The following is a 20059-nucleotide window of genomic DNA, read 5'->3' as shown; positions in this document are numbered from 1 at the left end:
ACCCCGCGTCATATCACGGCGGGCCCGGCGTCATAGTGATGCCGGGACCCGCCGCTAATAGCGCGCAGCGCCGATCGCGGCGCCGCGCGCTATTAACCCTTTAGCCGCGCGCTCAGAGCTGAGCCGCGCGGCTAAAAGCGAAACCGAAAGTGGCCGGCTAGCTCAGTCGAGCTGTTCGGGATAGCCGCGGCTAATCGCAGCATCCCGAACAGCTGACAGGACAGCGGGAGGGCCCCTACATGCCTCCTCGCTGTCCGATCGCCGAATGACTGCTCAGTGCCTGAGATCCAGGCATGAGCAATCATGCAGCAGAATCGTTGATCACTGGTTTCTTATGAGAAACCAGTGATCAATGATGAAGATCGATGTGTGCAGTGTTATAGGTCCCTATGGGACCTATAACACTGCAAAAAAAAAGTGGAAAAAAAAAGTGAATAAAGATCATTTAACTCCTCCCCTATTAAAAGTTTGAATCACCCCCCTTTTCCAATAAAAAAAAAAACACAGTGTAAATAAAAATAAACATATATGGTATCACCGCGTGCGGAAATGTCTGAATTATAAAAATATATCATTAATTAAACCGCTCGATCAATGGCGCAAAAAAATTCCAAAGTCCAAAATAGTGCATTTTTGGTCACTTTTTATATCATTTAAAAATGACTAAAAAGCGATCAATAAGTCCTATCAATGCAAAAATGGTACCGTTAAAAACTTCAGATCACGGCACAAAAAATGAGCCCTCATACCGCCCCATACACGGAAAAATAAAAAAGTTATAGGGGTCAGAAGATGACAATTTTAAACGTATTAATTTTCCTGCATGTAGTTATGATTTTTTCCAGAAGTCCGACAAAATCAAACCTATATAAGTAGGATATCATTTTAATTGTATGGACCTACAGAATAAAGATAAGGTGTCATTTTTACCGAAAAATGTACTACGTAGAAATGGAAGCCCCCAAAAGTTACAAAACGGCATTTTTTTTCAATTTTGTCGCACAATGATTTTTTTTTCCGTTTCACCGTAGATTTTTGGGCAAAATGACTGATATCATTACAAAGTAGAATTGGTGGCGCAAAAAATAAGCCATCATATGGATTTTTAGGTGCAAAATTGAAAGAGTTATGATTTTTTAAAGGCAAGGATCAAAAAACGAAAATGCAAAAACGGAAAACCCCCCGGTCCTTAAGGGGTTAATGAAGCGATTCACACAATTGAATTGCGATATTTGCATTTGTTGCAAACCAAATTTTTCCTGAAATTCGTGACGAATTTGGATTCGTCAGATTCGATTCGCTTATCCCTAATTGTAATATCTTGGGAGAAGGTTGGCTCATTGGATTTCCATCTCTAGGGTTAGAACACTCTAAACTCACTAGATTAGGTTTTAAACAACCTGCAACCAGCATTTACACAGAGCAAAAATAAACCGTAAGCCATTTAGCGTCTAACTAGACACACACAATGTCACTCTCTATGAGTGATGAAAGACTTTTCCACCTCAGGGATCCTGGCTTCCACTGGTCTTGGAACAACCTGTCCTTCCCCAGACTGGAAGATTCAATCCTCATTTATAGCAGCTGTCCCAGGTGTCTCTTACACATGAGTGAACTCCAACAATTAGGTCCTATTCCTGTTCCAGAAGAAATCCCTCTTATTCTGCTGCACACACCTTGCTTGTCTAAAATATAACAGTTTAGTGGCAACTTAAGTAGCTGTACTGTTAATGTATATATAATGCTGATAGAAGAAGTAATATACCTATTTGTGATATTTTGAAATCTGGATGATATATATAGATATATACAACTCATAAATTTAACCTGCAAATAATATAGAGCAAACTCTATGACGTCAAGGCTCCGTAATTAAAAACACACTTCTGGAACATGTTGCTGATCCTTGATTATATTAATCCCATCGAAGATGAAAGCAATTAAGTCTGAGCACTAAGGTAAAATGACATTATACAGGGCATCAGTTTCCATCTTTGACCACAATCTAATAAGATGTAATATAGCTGTAAGTGCTAATATGTCCCAAGAAAAATCACGCTTAAAGGAGAGTGTCAGTTACAGAAATTCATGAACTGGCCATTTACTGCAGGATTAGGTCTTATTTTAGTCGAGAATTCCATTAATTAGACAGTTCTAATTAAATTTACTTTATATTACATATATTACATCCTCCACGAGTAGGTTGGCAACAGGATATTTGTGATATTAACTATAAAATAATTCCTCTTTCCACCAACAAAACAGATGTGTCCTTCCTTACCTTTCCTCATATATAGAACAAAGAAACAAACACAGAGCTCTCCAATGTGCAGGCTCTCCTGAACAAGGTGAGTGATCCACCATAATAAGGAACCCTTCACCTGGAAAAGCTGCACAAAAGACAGCGCAACACATATAACAGCATGTCTACGGTCCCAAAACAAACCACGGTAAGGGCTGCAGCTCCTCCCCGAACATGATCTAAAATTTGGCAACTGGTATACCATTGCAGTATTGTTAAAGCATGACTAGCATTTAAAAAATACTTGTGTCACGCAAACATATGAAATGTTTTGATTGACCAGGGCCTCAGTGCTGAGATCCTCACTGATCTTTAGATATATCTGGGAGAAATGCTTCACACTCTGTGCTCAATCAGTCGGGCTCCATAGACTTAACAAGCCTACAAAGAGCCATGCTCTTCTTCTATCTGTATTTAGAGATCAGTGAGGTCAATAACTGTTCAAAACTTTTCTTGTCTTGAGTGACTTGTGAAAAGATTTTAAGTAAATATTAAGCTAATAGAGGGGAGGGGGGAAATTTATCAATGTTGGTGTAAGGTTGTAAAGATTTTACCCATGTTTTCTTGGTGTGTTGCTCAAAATTTACCGAAAAGGTGCACGGGACTTGCTAAATTTTGCTCAATTTTAGAAACTGGTGGCTGCAGAGACAGGTTTGGGCATTGTGCTCTGGCATTGGACACTTTTGTACATGTCCTATTAGATGGTGTAGATTTGCGCAAAAAAAAGTAGGCTATGCGCAAAAAAACACTTCTAAATATTAATTTGCCAAACAGTAGTCAGGGACATTTAGCCAATGATAACTGTCCCCCGAGATGTCTATAGGTCTAAATAGAGCATATGGTAAGGGTTTGCCTTCATAACATAGCACATTTAACCCCTTAAGGACCCAGCCAATTTTCACTGTAAGACCAGAACATTTTTTGCACATTTTTTGGAGAGGGAATTTTGCTGAAATGGTTTTTGGGGGGCATGTCGCATTTAGGAAGCCCCTATGGTGCCAGAACAGCAAAAAACGCCCCACATGGCATACCATTTTGGAAACTACACCCCTCAAGGCACGTAACAAGGGGTCCAGTGAGCCTTAACACCCCACAGGTGTTTGACGACTTTCCGTTAAAGTCGGATGTGTAAATGAAAAAAACAATTTTTCACTAAAGTGCAGTTTTTTCCCAAATTAACCATTTTTACGAAAGGTAATGGGAGAAAATACCCCCCAAATGTTGTAACCCTCATCTCTTCTGAGTATGGAAATACACCATGCTAGGAAGTAAAATGCTCTGCAGGCGAACTACAATGCTCAGAAGAGAAGGAGTCACATTTGGCTTTTGAAAATCTAATTTTGCTGAAATGGTTTTTGGTGGGCATGACACATTTAAGAAGCCCCTGTGGTGCCAGCACAGCAAAAAAAAAACACATGGCATACTATTTTTGGAAACTACACCCCTCAAGGAACGTAACAAGGGGTAAAGGGAGCCTTTTTGTTAAAGTTGGATGTGTAAATGAAAAAAAAATTTTCACAAAAATGCTGCTTTTTCCCCAAATTTTACATTTTTACAAGGGGTAATAGGAGAAAATGACCCCCAAAATGTGTAACCCCATTTCTTCTGAGTATGGAAATACCCCATGTGTGGACATCAAGTGCTCTGCTGGTGCACTACAATGCTCAGAAGAGAAGGAGCACCATTGAGCTTTTGGATAGGGAATTTGTTTGGAATTAAAGTCAGGGGCCATGTGCGTTTACAAAGCCCCCCGTGCCAGAACAGTGCCCCCCCCCCCCCACATGTGACCCTATTTTGGAAACTACACCCCTCACAGAATTTAATAAGGGGTGCAGTGAATATTTACACCCCACTGGCGTTTGACAGATCTTTAGAACAGTGGGCTGTGCAAATGAAAAATTTAATTTTCCCTTGTGAAAATGAAAAATGTAAGGTAACACCAGCATTTTAGTGAAAAAAAATATATTTTTCATTTTCCCATCCATCTTTAACGGAAATTCGTCAAACACCTGTGGGGTGTTAAGGCTCACTATACCCTTTGTTACGTTCCGTGAGGGGTATAGTTTCCAAAATGGGGTCACATGTGGGTATTTATTTTTTGTGTTTATGTCAGAACCGCTGTAAAATCAGCCACCACTGTGCAAATCACCAATTTAGGCCTCATATGTACATAGTGCACTCTCACTCCTGAGTTAAAGTTTAGAGACCACTAAACAGTGATCTCCAAACTGTGGCCCTCCAGATGTTGCAAAACTCCAAATCCCAGCATGACCACACAGGTGTGGGCATGCTAGGAGTGGTAGTTTTGTAAAATCTGGAGGAATACAGTTTAGAGACCACTGTATAATGGTCTTTAACTGTAGCCCTCCAGCTGTCGCAAAACTACAAATCCCAACATGCCCAAACAGCTGTCTAGGCATGCTGTATACTGGTCTCAAACTGTAGCCCTCCAGATGTTGCTAGGCAACTCACCGGCTTCCGAAGAATCCAGGGAGCTGCATCGCCGTCCTCTTCTGCCACTGATCTCCGTCACCGATCATCGGTCCGCTGCCACGGATGGGTAAGTTAACCCCCCCGCCCCCAATCTGCTATTGGTCATCGCGTCTATACGACCACTAGCAGGGATAGGAGGGGTGGCACCCCTGCCCCACCTCAGTCCTATCCCTTCAGGGGGACCAGGGCTGTCTTGGACAACCCCGATCCCCCTTATTTTCCGGTTCACCGGGTCATCATAGGCCCGTATGACCCGGAATTGCACAAATCGCAGGTGTGAATTCACCTGCGATTTGCAGCGATCGCTGACATGGGGTGGGTCTGATGCAACTGGTCCACCTGGGCATTTACACGGTATGCTTGCTGAATGATTTCAGCAGGCATCCCGGTCCGTTGCCCATACCCCACGCCACCCCCCCCCCCCACCACCCCCAGGCGCACAGCGGGGACCGGAATTGCCCATGATGTACATGTACGCCATGGGTCCTTAAAACCCAGGGTATCATGACGAAACCTTTACGTCATGGGTCCTGTAGGGGTTAAAGGGGTATTCCAGGATCTTTTTTTTTTTTATTTGACTATGCTACAGGGACTGTAAAGTTAGTTTAGTTCATAATATAGTGTCTGTACCTGTGTGTGATGGTTTTCTCACAATTCTTCTGTGATTATCGCCCCAATATTTATTTTTAACAGCATACAAAATGACTCATGTCTTGGGATTTCCCAGGTTGCAATTCGGCCGAGACCTGACTCACTAGTCAGGTGATCAGAGGGAGCATATCCTGCTTCAATTTTGCAACAGCCCCCTTGTTAGAAAACACTGTGTTTCAATGGGAAGGGTGGCTGATATGTAGGAGGAAGGAAAGTGACATCATACTTGCAAAGCATGGAACTGTGGGATGTGTAGTTCAAAGAACAAAATCCAACAGGAAATACCCAGTTCTGGCAGGTAAGTACTAAAATCACCTTATGGTGGATAACCACTTTTTCAACTATTGACATGGCTTTATTTTGCACTTTGGAGTTTTGAATTTCAGAGATGATGCACCAGTGACTGAAGATTTAAAATCTCTTCCCAAACTTCATTTTGTAATATTAAACAGCTCCATTCTTTCTCCTGCCCATATATATATATATATATATATATATATATATATATATACAGTTTTTTTTATATTCCAGAAATATATAAAGACAACAATGATAATAGTACGGTTAACATTTCCTTTTTAGAAAAGATATGAAACCAGTATTGTAAATTAAAACTGTAGATACCAAAGTAGAAAGTATGCATGAAAGCTCCTTATAGAGAATTACTGCCATGGCTCTGATGTAATATACTGCTTCATTCCATTTTAGATTGATGTAAACACTTAATACCATAATACCGGAGAAATACTAGTACTGTAGGAAATGAAGGGTGCGGCAAGTTCATGAGTGCTTCATGAATAGTTATGGTACTTGTAGTGCCACAGAAGCTGGGACACCACAGGTTGCCTGCATCCTATCCTATTTCTGAAGTTCTGCCTGTGCATAACGTTCAGCATGATAGGCAGAGGCACATTAAAGAGTTTAACTTATGGCTTAGTAAATGGTGTCAAGAGCAAGGATTTGGCTTTGTGTCTCATGATAGCTCTACTTGGAATAGAAAGGAACTGTACAAAAAAGATGGTTTGCATCTTTCTCTCAAAGGAACAAATGTACTCAGTGAACAATTCCAAGAATTTGCTATGGAGTATTTAAACTAGGAAGGGGGGGGGGGGGGCAAAAGAGTGAAAATCCATGAGTCCAATTGCCCCCCGAAACAATGCCAGAACATGTCAGTAGCCCAGAAGTTAAGAAATGACAAGCTCAGCGTCCTGTCTACAAATGCCCGCAGTTTAGGTAATAAAATCAATGAACTTGGGTCAATAATGGCATCTGAGAATGTAGATTTAGTGGCTGTTACTGAGACATGGTTTAATGAAAGGAATGACTGGGAAATATCCATACCAGGGTACTCGTTATACAGAAGAGACAGAGAAGGCAAGAAAGGAGGAGGAGTTGCCCTATATGTGAAAGATAGCATAAAATCTAACCTAATACAAGTTAGTGAGGCAACCACAGAGTCAGTTTGGGTTAAGTTGCAGTTTGGTAATCATGCAGTAACTCGTGTAGGTGTGATATACAGAACACCTGGCCGAGTTAAAGAAGCAGATGATCTACTAGTTGAAGAAATATCTAAAATGACAATGAAAGGAGAAGTTATCATTATGGGAGACTTCAATCTTCCGGATATAAACTGGAAAACTAAAATAGCAAGTTCTGCCAGGAGTACAGATATTCTAATTTCCCTACTGGGATTATCTCTACAACAAGTGGTTGAGGAAACAACGCAGAAGGAGGCCATTTTGGATTTGGTATTCACAAATGGGGATTTGGTATATGATGTTATTGTTGGCGAAAGCTTGGGATCTAGTGATCACCAATCAGTGTGGTTAATATAAGAACAGTGAAGGAGTCAAACCACACAAAAACAAAAGTTTTAGATTTTAGAAAAACAGACTTTTCAAACATGAGATTATTCATAAATGAATCCCTATCAGACTGGAACAAATTACATGGCGTTCAGGAGAAATGGGACTACTTATAAGACGCTTTATTGAAGGCAACAGAAAATTGCACTAGACTTGTCAGTAAAAGCAGAAAAAGGAAGAGACCACTGTGGTACTCAGCAGAAGTGGCCAAAATCATAAAAAACTAAAAACTAGCATTTAGTAATTATAAAACAACCCAGAGCAATGAAGATAGGGAAATCTACAAGACTAGGCAGAAAGAGGCCAAGCAAGTTATAAGGACTTCTAAAGCACAGGCAGAAGAAAAACTAGCTCAGTCTGTGAAAAAAGGGGATAAGACATTCTTCAGATATATAAATGAAAAAAGGAAATCAAAACAAGGAATAACTAAATTAAAAACAAAGGAAGGAAGATATGTAGAAGAAAATAAGGGGCTAGCCGACTGCCTTAATGAATACTTCCGTTCAGTTTTTACAGAAGAAAAAGAAGGAAAAGGACCTCCATTAGAGAGAAAAACTAAGGAATCGTTTGATGCATGTGTCTTTACAGAGGAAGAGGTTCTATGTTTTCTTTCTAAAGTGAAGACAAATAAATCACAGGGGCCTGATGGGATACACCCAAAATTATTAAAAGAGTTTAGTGGTGAGCTAGCAAAACCGTTAGCAGATTTATTTAACCAATCAATGGTAACAGGAGCCGTCCCGGAAGATTGGAAATTAGCAAATGTTGTGCCCATTCACAAGAAAGGTAGTAAGGAGGAATCAAGCAACTATAGGCCAGTTAGTCTGACATCAATAGTGGGAAAATTTATGGAAACCCTACTAAAGTATAGGATTGTGGAACATCTAAAATCCCATGGATTGCAAGATGAAAAACAACATGGGTTTAATTCAGGGAGATCATGTCAAACAAATCTTATTGATTTTTTTGACTGGGTGACTAAAATAATAGATGGCGGAGGGGCAGTAGACATCGCATATCTAGATTTTAGCAAGGCTTTTGACACTGTCCCACATAGAAGACTTATCAATAAACTACAGTCATTGAGCTTGGACTCCAATATTGTTGAGTGGATTAGGCAGTGGCTGAGTAACAGACAACAGAGGGTTGTAGTCAATGGAGAATATTCAGAGCAAGGTCTTGTCACCAGTGGGATACCTCAGGGATCTGTACTGGGACCAATATTGTTTAATATCTTCATTAGCGATATTACAGAAGGTCTCGATGGTAAGGTATGTCTTTTTGCTGATGACACAAAGATATGTAACAGGGTTGATGTTCCTTGAGGGATTCGCCAAATGGAAAAGGATTTAGGCAAACTAGAAGAATGGTCAGAACTCTGGCAACTGAAATTTAATGTGGATAAGTGCAAGATAATGCACCTGGGGCGTAAAAACCCTCAGGCAAAATATAGATTATTTGACACAGCCCTGACCTCAGTATCTGAGGAGAGGGATTTAGGAGTAATTATTTCAGAAGACTTAAAGGTAGGAAGACAATATAATAGAGCAGCAGGAAACGCTAGCAGAATGCTTGGATGTATAGGGAGAGGTATAAGCAGTAGAAAGAGAGAAGTGCTCATGCCGCTGTACAGAACACTGGTGAGACCTCAATTGGAGTATTGTGCGCAGTACTGGAGGCCGTATCTCCAGAAGGATATAGATACTCTAGAGAGAGTTCAAAGAAGAGCTACTAAACTAGTACATGGATTGCAGGATAAAACTTACCAGGAAAGGTTAAAAGACCTTAACATGTATAGCTTGGAAGAAAGAAGAGACAGAGGGGATATGATAGAGACTTTTAAATACATAAAGGGAATCAACATGGAGGAGAGCATATTTAAAAGAAGAAATACTACCACAAGAGGACATAGTTTTAAATTAGAGGGGCAAAGGTTTAAAAGTAATATCAGGAAGTATTACTTTACTGAGAGAGTAGTGGATGCATGGAATAGCCTTCCTGCAGAAGTGGTCACTGCAAATACAGTGAAGGAGTTTAAACATGCATGGGATAAGCATAAGGCAATTCTTCATATAAGATAGGGCCAGGGACTATTCATAGTATTCAGATTATTGGGCAGACTAGATGGGCCAAAGGGTTGTTATCTGCCGACACATTCTATGTTTCTATGGGCATTTGCACGGGATGCTTGCTGAATGATTTCAGCAGGCATCTCGGTCCAATGCCCCCCCCCCCCCCCCCGCGCGCACGGCGGGGACCGGAATTGCCCATGATGACGTACATGTACGCCATGGGTCCTTAAAACCCAGGGTATCATGACGTAACCTTTACGTCATGGGTCCTGTAGGGGTTAAAGGGGTATTCCAGGATCTTTTTTTTTATTTTTTTTATTTGACTATGCTACAGGGACTGTAAAGATAGTTTAGTTCATAATATAGTGTCTGTACCTGTGTGTGATGGTTTTCTCACAATTCTTCTGTGATTATCGCCCCAATATTTATTTTTTATAGCATACAAAATTACTCATGTCTTGGGATTTCCCAGGTTGCAATTCGGCCGAGACCTGACTCACTAGTTAGGTGATCAGAGGGAGCATATCCTGCTTCAATTTTGCAACAGCCCCCTTGTTAGAAAACACTGTGTTTCAATGGGAGGGGTGGCTGATGTGTAGGAGTAAGGAAAGTGGCATCATACTTGCAAAGCATGGAACTGTGGGATGTGTAGTTCAAAGAACAAAATCCAACAGGAAATACCCAGTTCTGGCAGGTAAGTACTAAAATCACCTTATGGTGGATAACCACTTTTTCAACTATTGACATGGTTTTATTGTGCACTTTGGAGTTTTGAATTTCAGAGATGATACACCAATGACTGAAGATTTAAAATCTCTTCCCAAACTTAATTTTGTAATATTAAACAGCTCCATTCTTTCTCCTCCCCATATATATATATATATATATATATATATATATATATATATACAGTTTTTTTTATATTCCAGAAATATATAAAGACAACAATGATAGTACGCTTAACATTTCCTTTTTAGAAAAGATATGAAACCAGTATTGTAAATTAAAACTGTAGATACCAAAGTAGAAAGTATGCATGAAAGCTCCTTATAGAGAATTACTGCCATGGCTCTGATGTAATATACTGCTTCATTCCATTTTAGATTGATGTAAACACTTAATACCATAATACCGGAGAAATACTAGTACTGTAGGAAATGAAGGGTGCGGCAAGTTAATGAGTGCTTCATGAATAGTTATGGGACTTGTAGTGCCACAGAAGCAGGGACACCACAGGTTGACTGCATCCTATCACTTTGTAGACTACGTAAAAGCAAGATAATTCAGGTGAAGCTCTAAGACTAGAAGGTATTATATGTATCTATAGCTACATTTATGCTTAGCAGTGAAATAACGGCTAGTTATTACCATAAGAAAACATAGTTATTCAAAGGTCTATGTCTGTCACTCCTGCTGAAAGCCTGCCACAGGGCTTTCTTCTACCCCAGAGATGGTTGTCAGCTGGTTCTGGAAGTGTACTATGTATAAGTAAAAAAAAAAAGTTCTTTTTAAGGAAAGTGCAGAAATGACCTGTCTCTGTGATTCAGGATATTACTGCAAAGTTAACCTACATGGACATGGATCCAACCCTTTTCTGATGCTACTTTAAAATCCTATGCATAAACAACCATATCCTCAACCACCATGTTTGTATGGAAAGAAAGATCTTGAAGAAAGCTAGACTCAAGGTCATACGTTTACTACATATGTAACATTCCCAACTTTAGAGGTTTTATTTAAACTTCCAATTCTTCAATGCAAAATCAGTAACAGTAACAAGTTTTTTTTGTAACAGTAACAAGTAATTTATCTGATATCTTCTTATTATGTCACTGGGGAATCACTGAGCTGTCTCAGGCATCAGTTCCAATGGCTATTGCAACATCTGCACATAAATGTAGTCCTGTCAACATGCACAGATGTGATGTCATAATAAAGGAATCATGCTTACACCTATGTGATGAATGAATGAATGATGTTCATTATAAAAATTATAAAAATACAGATATAGCATAGCCACAGTCAGGGGCGGATCCAGAGTCTAGTCTCGGGAGGGGCACTATTAGAGTATCATGCGATGGTCGACACACCCCCTCCCATAGACTTGCATTGAGGAGGTGTTGTGTGACGTCACAAGGGGCGTGGCTATGACATCACAACCCCCGCAGCCTGCACCCAGGGTTTGGAACAAAATGTTCAGAACGCTGGGGCAGTGGAGTACCCCTTTAAGTATGCAGTATAGAGCCCCCACACTAGGTAGGCAGCATAGTTCCCAGTTCCCCCACACTAGGAAGGCAGCATAGTTCCCCCACATTAGGTTGTAGTTCCCCCACATTAGGTTGGCAGAATGTTCCCCCACATTAGGTAGTAGTCCCCTCCCCTCATTAGGTTGACAGTATAGTTCCCCCACATTAAGTTGTAGTTCCCCCACATTAGGTTGTAGTTCCCCACATTAGATTGTAGTTTCCCCCCATTAGGTTGGCAGTATAGTTTCCCCACATTAAGTTGTAGTTCCCCCACATTAGGTTGGCAGTATGTTCCCCCACATTAGGTTGTAGTCCCCCCCCCATTAGGTTGACAGCATAGTTCCCCCACATTAGGTTGTATTCCCCCCCCCCATTAGGTTGGCAGTATAGTTCCCCCACATTAGGTTGTAGTCCCCCCCATTAGGTTGGCAGTATAGTTACCCCACATTAGGTTGTAATTCCCCCACATTTAGTTGGCAGTATAGCTCCCCCACATTAGGTTGTAGTTCCTCCACATTAGGTTGGCAGTATAGTTGTGATGCCTGCGGTGTAGCACGCTGCAGAAAATAATTTCCAGTATAATAATCAAATATGCCAATTGTCACAGAATGGGAAAGTGCAAAAGAAGTTTTTTACCATTTAAAACTACAGTAACCAATATGACCTAAGTAGTGGTAAGGTTATGCTGGGAGTTGTTGTTTCACCCATGAAAACTGCAAAACTTAGTGACTACAGCTCTGATGGGACATAGTGAGGCGAATACACAATGATATCAGTGACTACAGGTGACAGCTTCGATGGTACATACCGCTGTGACTTTGTCAGCTAAATCTTCTCTCTGCAGAAAATGACACTCAGATGGCTCCTTAATTTGTCAGCGGATTCTGATTCTCTATATGAAAACAATAATTATTATAATACTGCTAAACACTGTATCCTCTGAATACCCCCCACTTCACCCTCTGAATATAATACTACAACACACCGCGCTCTCTGAATATAATACTACCACACACTGCGCTCTCTGAATATAATACTACCACACACTGCGCCCTCTGAATATAATACTACCACACACTGTACCATTTGAATATAACCTTGCCGTGCAGTGCACCCTCTGAATACAATACTGTAATGTATTGTGGCCCATAAAAATCGTACCACCCCTGAAATTTCTTTATAATATACACCATACCTCTAAAATGCAAAACACTGAGTGCCTTCACATATAGTAATAGTGCCCCATCCTGTGCCCCCACATATAATAATTATGACCCTTCCTGCACCCCCACATAATAATAATGTCTGTCCTGTTCCCCCACATAATAAAAATGCCATCTGTCCTGTGCCCCTAACATATAATGCCCCCTATGCTGTGACATTCACATATAATGCCCTCTGTCCTGTGCCCCTCACATATAATGCCCCCTGTGCTGTGCCCCTTACATATATGCCCCCTGTGCTGTGCCCCTTACATATAATGCCCCAATCATGCTCCCCTAACATTTAATGCCCTCTGTGCTGTGTCCCTCAAAACATGATCTCATCATGTGCCCCTAACAAATAATGCCCCTGCCATGCTCCCCTAACATTTACTGCCCCCTGTGCTGTGTCCCTCATATAATGCTCTCATCATGTGCCCCTCACATATACTGCCCCCTGTCCTGTGCCCCTAACATATAATGCCCCCTGTGACATGCCCCTCACATATAATGCCCCCTGTCCTGCACCACAGGGGGCATCATATGTGAGGGGCACATGACAGGCGCATTATATCTGAAGGGCACATGATGATGATGGGGGCATTATATGTGAGGGGCACAGCACAAGGGGCATTATATGTGAGTGGTACATGACAGGGGACCCCTTGTCATGTGCTTTTCACATATAATGCCCCCCTGTCATGGTCACCTCAGTTTAAATGTTTCCTTTTTTTGTGCCCCCTACATTATTACATTGCTCCCTGACCCCAATGCCATACAGTTAAAACAAACTTACTTATGTTATGTTCCGCCGCTGAGCAGCTCTCTTCTTCTTGCGTGCACAGTGCAGTGTGCCGACAGGTCAGCAGTGAGCCGCTGTGACGGGATTCTCAGGTGCCGGCACGATAATATGACGACATCGCGCCGGCCTGCCGTTGATCAGCGATCACGTCCTAGCGGCGACTCGCGAGAAAGGTAAACAAATGAGTGAATGGTACTAGAAATCGTGAGGGAGGGAGGGAGAAATCTCGGGGGGGTGGGGGGGGCAATTTTCATAAAATTTTTGAATTTTTCACCAAGAAATGATGCAAGTATGAACGAAAATTTACCACTAACATAAAGTAGAATATGTTACGAAAAAACAGTCTCGGAATCCGAATGAAAAGTAAAAGCATCCCAGAGTTATTAATGCTTAAAGGAGTACTCCGGGATGGGAAAATTATCCTCCATACTGCCGGCAGTAAAAAAAAAAATAAAGAGATACATACCTTCTTTCACTCCCCTGGTGCCTCCGGTAACCCACTCCGGTCTCCGCCGCGATCCTCTTCCTGGTTGCCGGTAGTCAGTGAGTCATACTGCAGCAGGTGCCGGGGACAGAAACGTCAAACTGCCACTCAGCCTATCGCCGGCCGAGTCGAGACTTCGTTGCGGCCGATGATTAGCTGAGTGCAGTATGACTGGCCGACCACCGCCAACCAGGAAGAGCATCTTGGCGGAGTGGGTTACTGGAGGCACTGGAGGAGCAAAGGAAGGTATGTATCTCTTTATGTTTTTTACTGCTGGCAGTATGGAGGACAATTTTTCCATCCTGGAGTACTCCTTTAAAGTGACAGTGGTCAGATTTTCACATCCTTAAGGTGAAAATGAGCTGCGTCATTAAGGGGTTAAGGAGTTACATGGTCTTACCAAGATCTGTTTACCCAGACCTGTTGTGAACTGTAACCTGTTCTGTATGAACTTAATAGAAAGATTAAAGGAGTAGTGCAGCAAAAAATAACTTATCCTCTATCCAAAGGATAAGGGATAAGTTAAAGACCGCAGAGGGTTCGAGTGCTGGGACCCCCCGTGATCTCCTGAACGGGGCCCCGGCAGTCTGCCAGAGGCAGCTGTTCTGACCCCATTCGGAAGACGCAGATGAAACGCCCTATAGGATACATGGAAAGGGCGTGACGGCCGGAGCTTCATGCGGGGGTCGGCGCGCCCTCTTCCAGCAGACTGCTGTGGCCCCGTTTAGGAGATCACGGTGGGTCCCAGCGCCCAGACTCCCAGCAATCTATAACCTTTAACTCTGGATTGAAGGATGACACCCATAGGAAGATGTTGACCTCAGCTATCGTGGACCATTGTAAATTTGGCACATGAGGGTGACCTCACCCCCTTTGTGTAAAATCACACCTTCACCACCAGCCAGACCCACTGGGCAAGCACAAAAGAGAATGTTAATAAAGAAAAATTTTGCAAACCGGCAATTTTTTTTTACATTTTCAATGCAATGTTGATAAATGCCCCCCTCAATGTTTATTAATTATCATTGGAGTCTTAGATCTGTATAGTTTTTGGGTGCAGGGGTGCAGATATGCCAGGTCCAAAGATAGTAGTCACACTTGGACCCTTTTTCCTCTAAAAGCTAAGAAAGCATCAGTTTAAGAACTGGCACAAAGTAAGTGTGAGGGGCCCTGTTAAGGAATTGGACTGGGGCCTAGGAGTTTTAAAGTTTATCTGTTGTTTAAGGGAAATTTTCTGGATTAGCTGTTGTGTGTGTACATGAGGATCAGAACTTTGTCAGGCCAATATATAACTTTTAAACATTTTTCAGACTTCTGCTCTGCAGGCTTAATGTATCATTTTCAGTTGTCCCTGAGGTAGTGGTGAAGGCTAATGTCTATGATGTCCCCTATACTCTCTAAGGATGGGATCCTGCTCATGTCTGTAGAAAATGTCTTTGTAGTACACTCTCAGAAGTAATAGCAGCATGGAGGACATTATAGAGCAGCACTGGGCTGGAATCATCAAGCACTGGGATGAGCTTTATTACCGAGAGTAAGCTATTGTACTCTTTGCAGTTAATGGTTTCTTCCTGCCCCCACCATTCACTCCCCTTTCTTTCCTGGCCCATCCCATCTCCATAGATTTGTATGAACTACTAGTGGAGTGAGAAAATGTTTTTGGGAAGGGAAGGGCAGGAAAAGAAAAGAAGGATTCTAAGAGTAAAAAAAAACACTTTTCATTAAAGGGGTATTACAGGAAAAAACTTTTTTCTTCATATATCAACTGGCTCCAGAAAGTTAAACAGGTTTGTAAATGACTTCTATTAAAAAAATCTTAATCCTTTCAATAATTATCAGCTGCTAAAGTTGAGTTGTTGTTTTCTGTCTGGCAACAGTGCTCTCTGCTGACATCTCTGCTTGTCTTGGGAACTGCACAGAGTAGAAGTGGTTTGCTATGGGGATTTGTTTCTAAACTGGGCGGTTCCCGAGACAAGTGTCATCAGAGAACACTTAGACAGAAAAGAACAACTCAACTTCAGGAGCTCATAAGTACTGAAAGGATTAAGATTTTTTAATAGAAGTAATTTACAAATCTTTTTAATTTTCTGGAGCCAGTTGATATATAAAAATTAGTTTTTTCCTGGATAACCCCTTTAATAAGTTATAGTACAAAGTTTCATATGTGTGTGTGCTATATTGATTCATGCAAAGTCTGTCAAAACCACAGTACTTTTTTAAGTAATTCATCTGGTTGGCTGGATAAATTACAGTAACTGGGGGAACTAGAAAATACTTGTAGACTATAATACAATAGAGGACCTGCACATGTTCATCAAATAGCTGCACTACAGGAGGTCATTGTGTGAGCGAGTGCGTTGATTTATGTAGTCTTTAGACAAGCCCAGGTCAAGCAACTGTTAGGGCATGTTTGGGCTCCTTGTACAGATTAAAAATGATATGTTTCATCATTTCCATTAACCAGCCGCTTTCTCATTGACTGAACAATTTAATCTTAACATTGGCTGAAATCCAGATAGCTTCAGACACGACTGGCTGACAAATATTCCATCTGCTGTAATGTGTATCTAATGATATGGGTGTCTATGGCAGAGCATGAATTGCTGCTTTTGGCACTTTTCACATTTTGCTAATCATAACTGATGTCAGAGTTCGCTATTCGTTTTGCGAAGCATCCAGGCATTTCTGGTGAGGTCAGGTCATTTGGGAAATAATGTGTAGGCTTGGTTTTGTAGCTCCTTCAATTCTGCTTGTTTAATTAACCATCTTGATCTGCCTAAGCCTTGTATCCTGGATATATATCTGACATATGTGACAAAGTGCACTGTTTAATCATTTCATTCTGGACCCATTTTGTACAGTATAATGTGAGAAAAAAATCAAAGCCAAGAGAGCAGGCTTACCATTGAGGCAGTTTTCTGATAGACTACATACTGTATATACACATTATATATATATATATATATATATATATATATATATATATATATATATATACATACATACATACATACATACATGTATTCGGTCTGAGGTGCACCCTTTTAAAGTGAAGATGAATGGAATTGGAGGGGTAGGGTGGATTCCACGAGGAGGAGACGTGGACAAGTGGTAACTGAGTAAAACTGAGTTAAAGGAGAACTCCAGTGAAAATGAATTCATCCCCTATCCACAGGATGGGGTTAAGTAGCTCATTGCAGGGGGGTCCAATCACTGGAACCCTCCACAATCACCTCTCTCAGCGAGGAGCACGGTAGACGGCACTCGCTCTCTTAATTTCTCTGTGAGCGCCGATAATGCCCGAGTGCTGTATTCGGGTCTTTTCAGCACTCCCATAGAAATGAATGCCGCGCTGCAGCACGCACTCCCCACTGTGCCCTGGAGCTCGTTCCAGGGATTGCAGGGGGGGTCCCAGCTGTCGATCCCCCCAGTTGAGCCCCCCCACGATCAGCTACTTATCCCCTATACAGTGGATAGTGGATACATAAATTTTTGCTGGTTTTCTCCTTTAAAAACTCCTTAAGCTCTCCTCATGAATGGAGACGGGTCAACCACTGCAGGTAGCTGTTGCCGACATGCCCCCCTCCATTCATCTCTATGGGGAAGCCTTAGGTGCAGCATTCGGGTATCTCCGGCTCTCCCATAGAGATGCGTAAAGAGGACGTGTCGGCCACAGCTTCCTGCCGTGGTTGATGCACTGCATTTATGCAGATAGCTGGAGCGCCGTGTGGGAGATCTTGGGGGTCTCAGTGGTCGGTTCCCCCACCATCTGATACTTGCGGATAGGGGATATGTTTTGTTATACTGGACTACTCCTTTAAGAGTTGATTAGAATTTTAAATCAATGTAATCTGCTGCTGATTTTTCACTGCAAATATTCTGCTTGGAAAATCCACTGCTGAAAACCTGCTGTGGCTCAAAGTCACAGCAGGAAGTTTTCTGTAAACCTGGCTATTAGCCCTAGACCTCTGAAGAAGCTCTATGGAGTGAAACATGTCAGGGGGTCTATGTGTGTTGTTTTTTTTACGTCACTGATCATCAGATCATATGTTGCTGTACTTCAGATTGGTGACATTTTGTATTCGGATAGTGAATGTCTAATGTATACGGGGTGTTCTCACAATAACAGGCTACAGGTTAGCCTCAAGTAGACAGGCCACTGATATTACATGAAGTACTTTATCTGGTGACCTGTGTATATTTGAAGTTCACAAATCACTCTACACATATTATTTCTTCTTCTGGCTTTAATGAAATAGTTTTTTTTGTGGACCCCTTTGGGTCCTTGTGTATGTAGATTTGTATCTACTCTGTTTCCTAACTTGGATATCTTTTTGTGCTATCAGCATTTTTAGAAGTAGTGCATGATGATGCAAAGAGTAGTATATTTTATGTAGCCAATTATAAAGTTTATATTTGTTTCAATACAAAATATTGTGATTATAAGGTCCAATGCAAATGATAATGGCTTTATTTGATTACGCTGTAATACAATAACAGTAAACCCAAATTATCCCTGCACCAATTTAAAGATATCTCATATAAAGTAACAATACCAAAAGGTTAAATCATAGCATACGATTATTGAGTCGCTCTTAGAGAGATGAAAATAGTTGGTTACATATACAGTACATACTCATATCTAATTTATGACAACAAGCATTATCCCACAAACCTTTCAAACTTTTAAAGATGTCATCTACAATGAACTAACAGTCTTACATGTATGAAGGAAATGGCAGTACAAGGTCACCTGAGGCAGCTGAATTATTGATACACTATGATGCTTTCATAGGGTAACAGAAAACGTTTTCTTATTTCCAGCGTTTCAGAGAGAAAGGGAATTGAGTATTGAACATTACAGCTTTACATTATTGCCGGAGACCTTATTAATATTCATCTGGATTCATGCACACTACTGAGATCTACTGCCTTTTTCCAAACAATTTGCTGTAGTGCTCGACTCTCGCCTGCGCAGAAATCCCATTTATTTAGAGAACTGTAACATTTATAGATGACACGAAGGCTACAGACTGTAATTTATACAATATCATAAAATGGTTCAGGCTGAGAGGATGACCTTCTAATTGGAGTCACACAAGTGTTCCATTAATACAGAAGACTCCAACAAGAATTATTTTATTCAAAATTCTAGCGCTTTACAACAACAAACGAAAGAGGTGAAAATCTGCATATATGGAAGGACAGCGGATCATAACTCCTAGTTTTCTGATGCCCTGTCTACAAAGAGAAACCTATCAATTCCTCTTACACTGTAATTAGAAATGGAGAGGAGAAAATATTGAAATTATAGGAAAAGTCTAAAAGTGAAATGATCAAGGGCACTACATCAGCAGAAAAATAACATAGGCTTAAAGGGGTATTCTGGCATTATACATCTTATCCCCTATCCAAAGGATAGGGGATAAGATGTATGATCGCAGGGGTCTCGCCGCTTGGACAGCCGACATGCCCCCTCCCATAGCCATGAATGGAGGGGGCGTGACGTAATGTCAGTATGGGACGTGACCGTGACATCACATCCCCGTCTTGGAGGCACAGAATGCCAGGGGCTGCACAGAGATCAAGGGGGTCCCCAGTGGCGGGACCCCTGCAATCATACATCTTATCCTCTATGGATAGGGATAAGATGTATAAAGATGATAAGATGTATACCCCTTTAAAAGACAAAACAGAAAGCTCAGTATGGATGCCATTCAATAGAAGAACCCTAGCTGAGCACAAAAATGTAAATTCAGCTGGAAAAAGCTATTGAATGTTTTTATATTATACAATATACGATAAGCCTTTAAAAAGTATATACATTAGGTATCGTGATAAAACATGCCCTCAGACAGATCTATCGGTGAAAAAATAAAAAAGTAATGACTCAGAAAAATGCGACACACAAACACAATTTAAAAAGTATATATAGTTTTATG

The 20059-nt window shown here is 41.2% G+C and overlaps 1 protein-coding gene across 9 annotated transcripts in view; it reads left to right on the top strand.

The window, feature by feature from the left end:
- Window positions 1–20059, top strand: part of PEX5L (peroxisomal biogenesis factor 5 like) — a 319298-nt gene that overhangs the window by 130578 nt on the left and 168661 nt on the right. For 3 of the 9 annotated variants that reach the window (XM_056565263.1, XM_056565271.1, XM_056565264.1), the window contains exon 1: window positions 14235–14363. The exons of 3 other annotated variants lie outside the window; for them this stretch is intronic. Coding sequence is in view for 1 of the 6 variants with exons in the window: in XM_056565259.1 (XP_056421234.1) it covers window positions 14285–14363 (79 nt within the window). In the remaining 5 variants the exon portion in view is untranslated. Of the gene's footprint in view, window positions 1–4806; window positions 4863–14205; window positions 14364–20059 lie in introns of those variants that run through there. 3 more of the 9 variants (XM_056565267.1, XM_056565259.1, XM_056565266.1) reach the window with 3 other exon arrangements.

The sequence above is a fragment of the Hyla sarda genome, chromosome 3 (assembly GCF_029499605.1).
Source record: "Hyla sarda isolate aHylSar1 chromosome 3, aHylSar1.hap1, whole genome shotgun sequence".
NCBI classification, from domain to species: Eukaryota; Metazoa; Chordata; class Amphibia; order Anura; family Hylidae; genus Hyla; species Hyla sarda.
The sequence above is the reverse complement of the archived record's forward strand: the minus strand, read 5'-3'. Positions and strand labels throughout refer to the sequence as shown.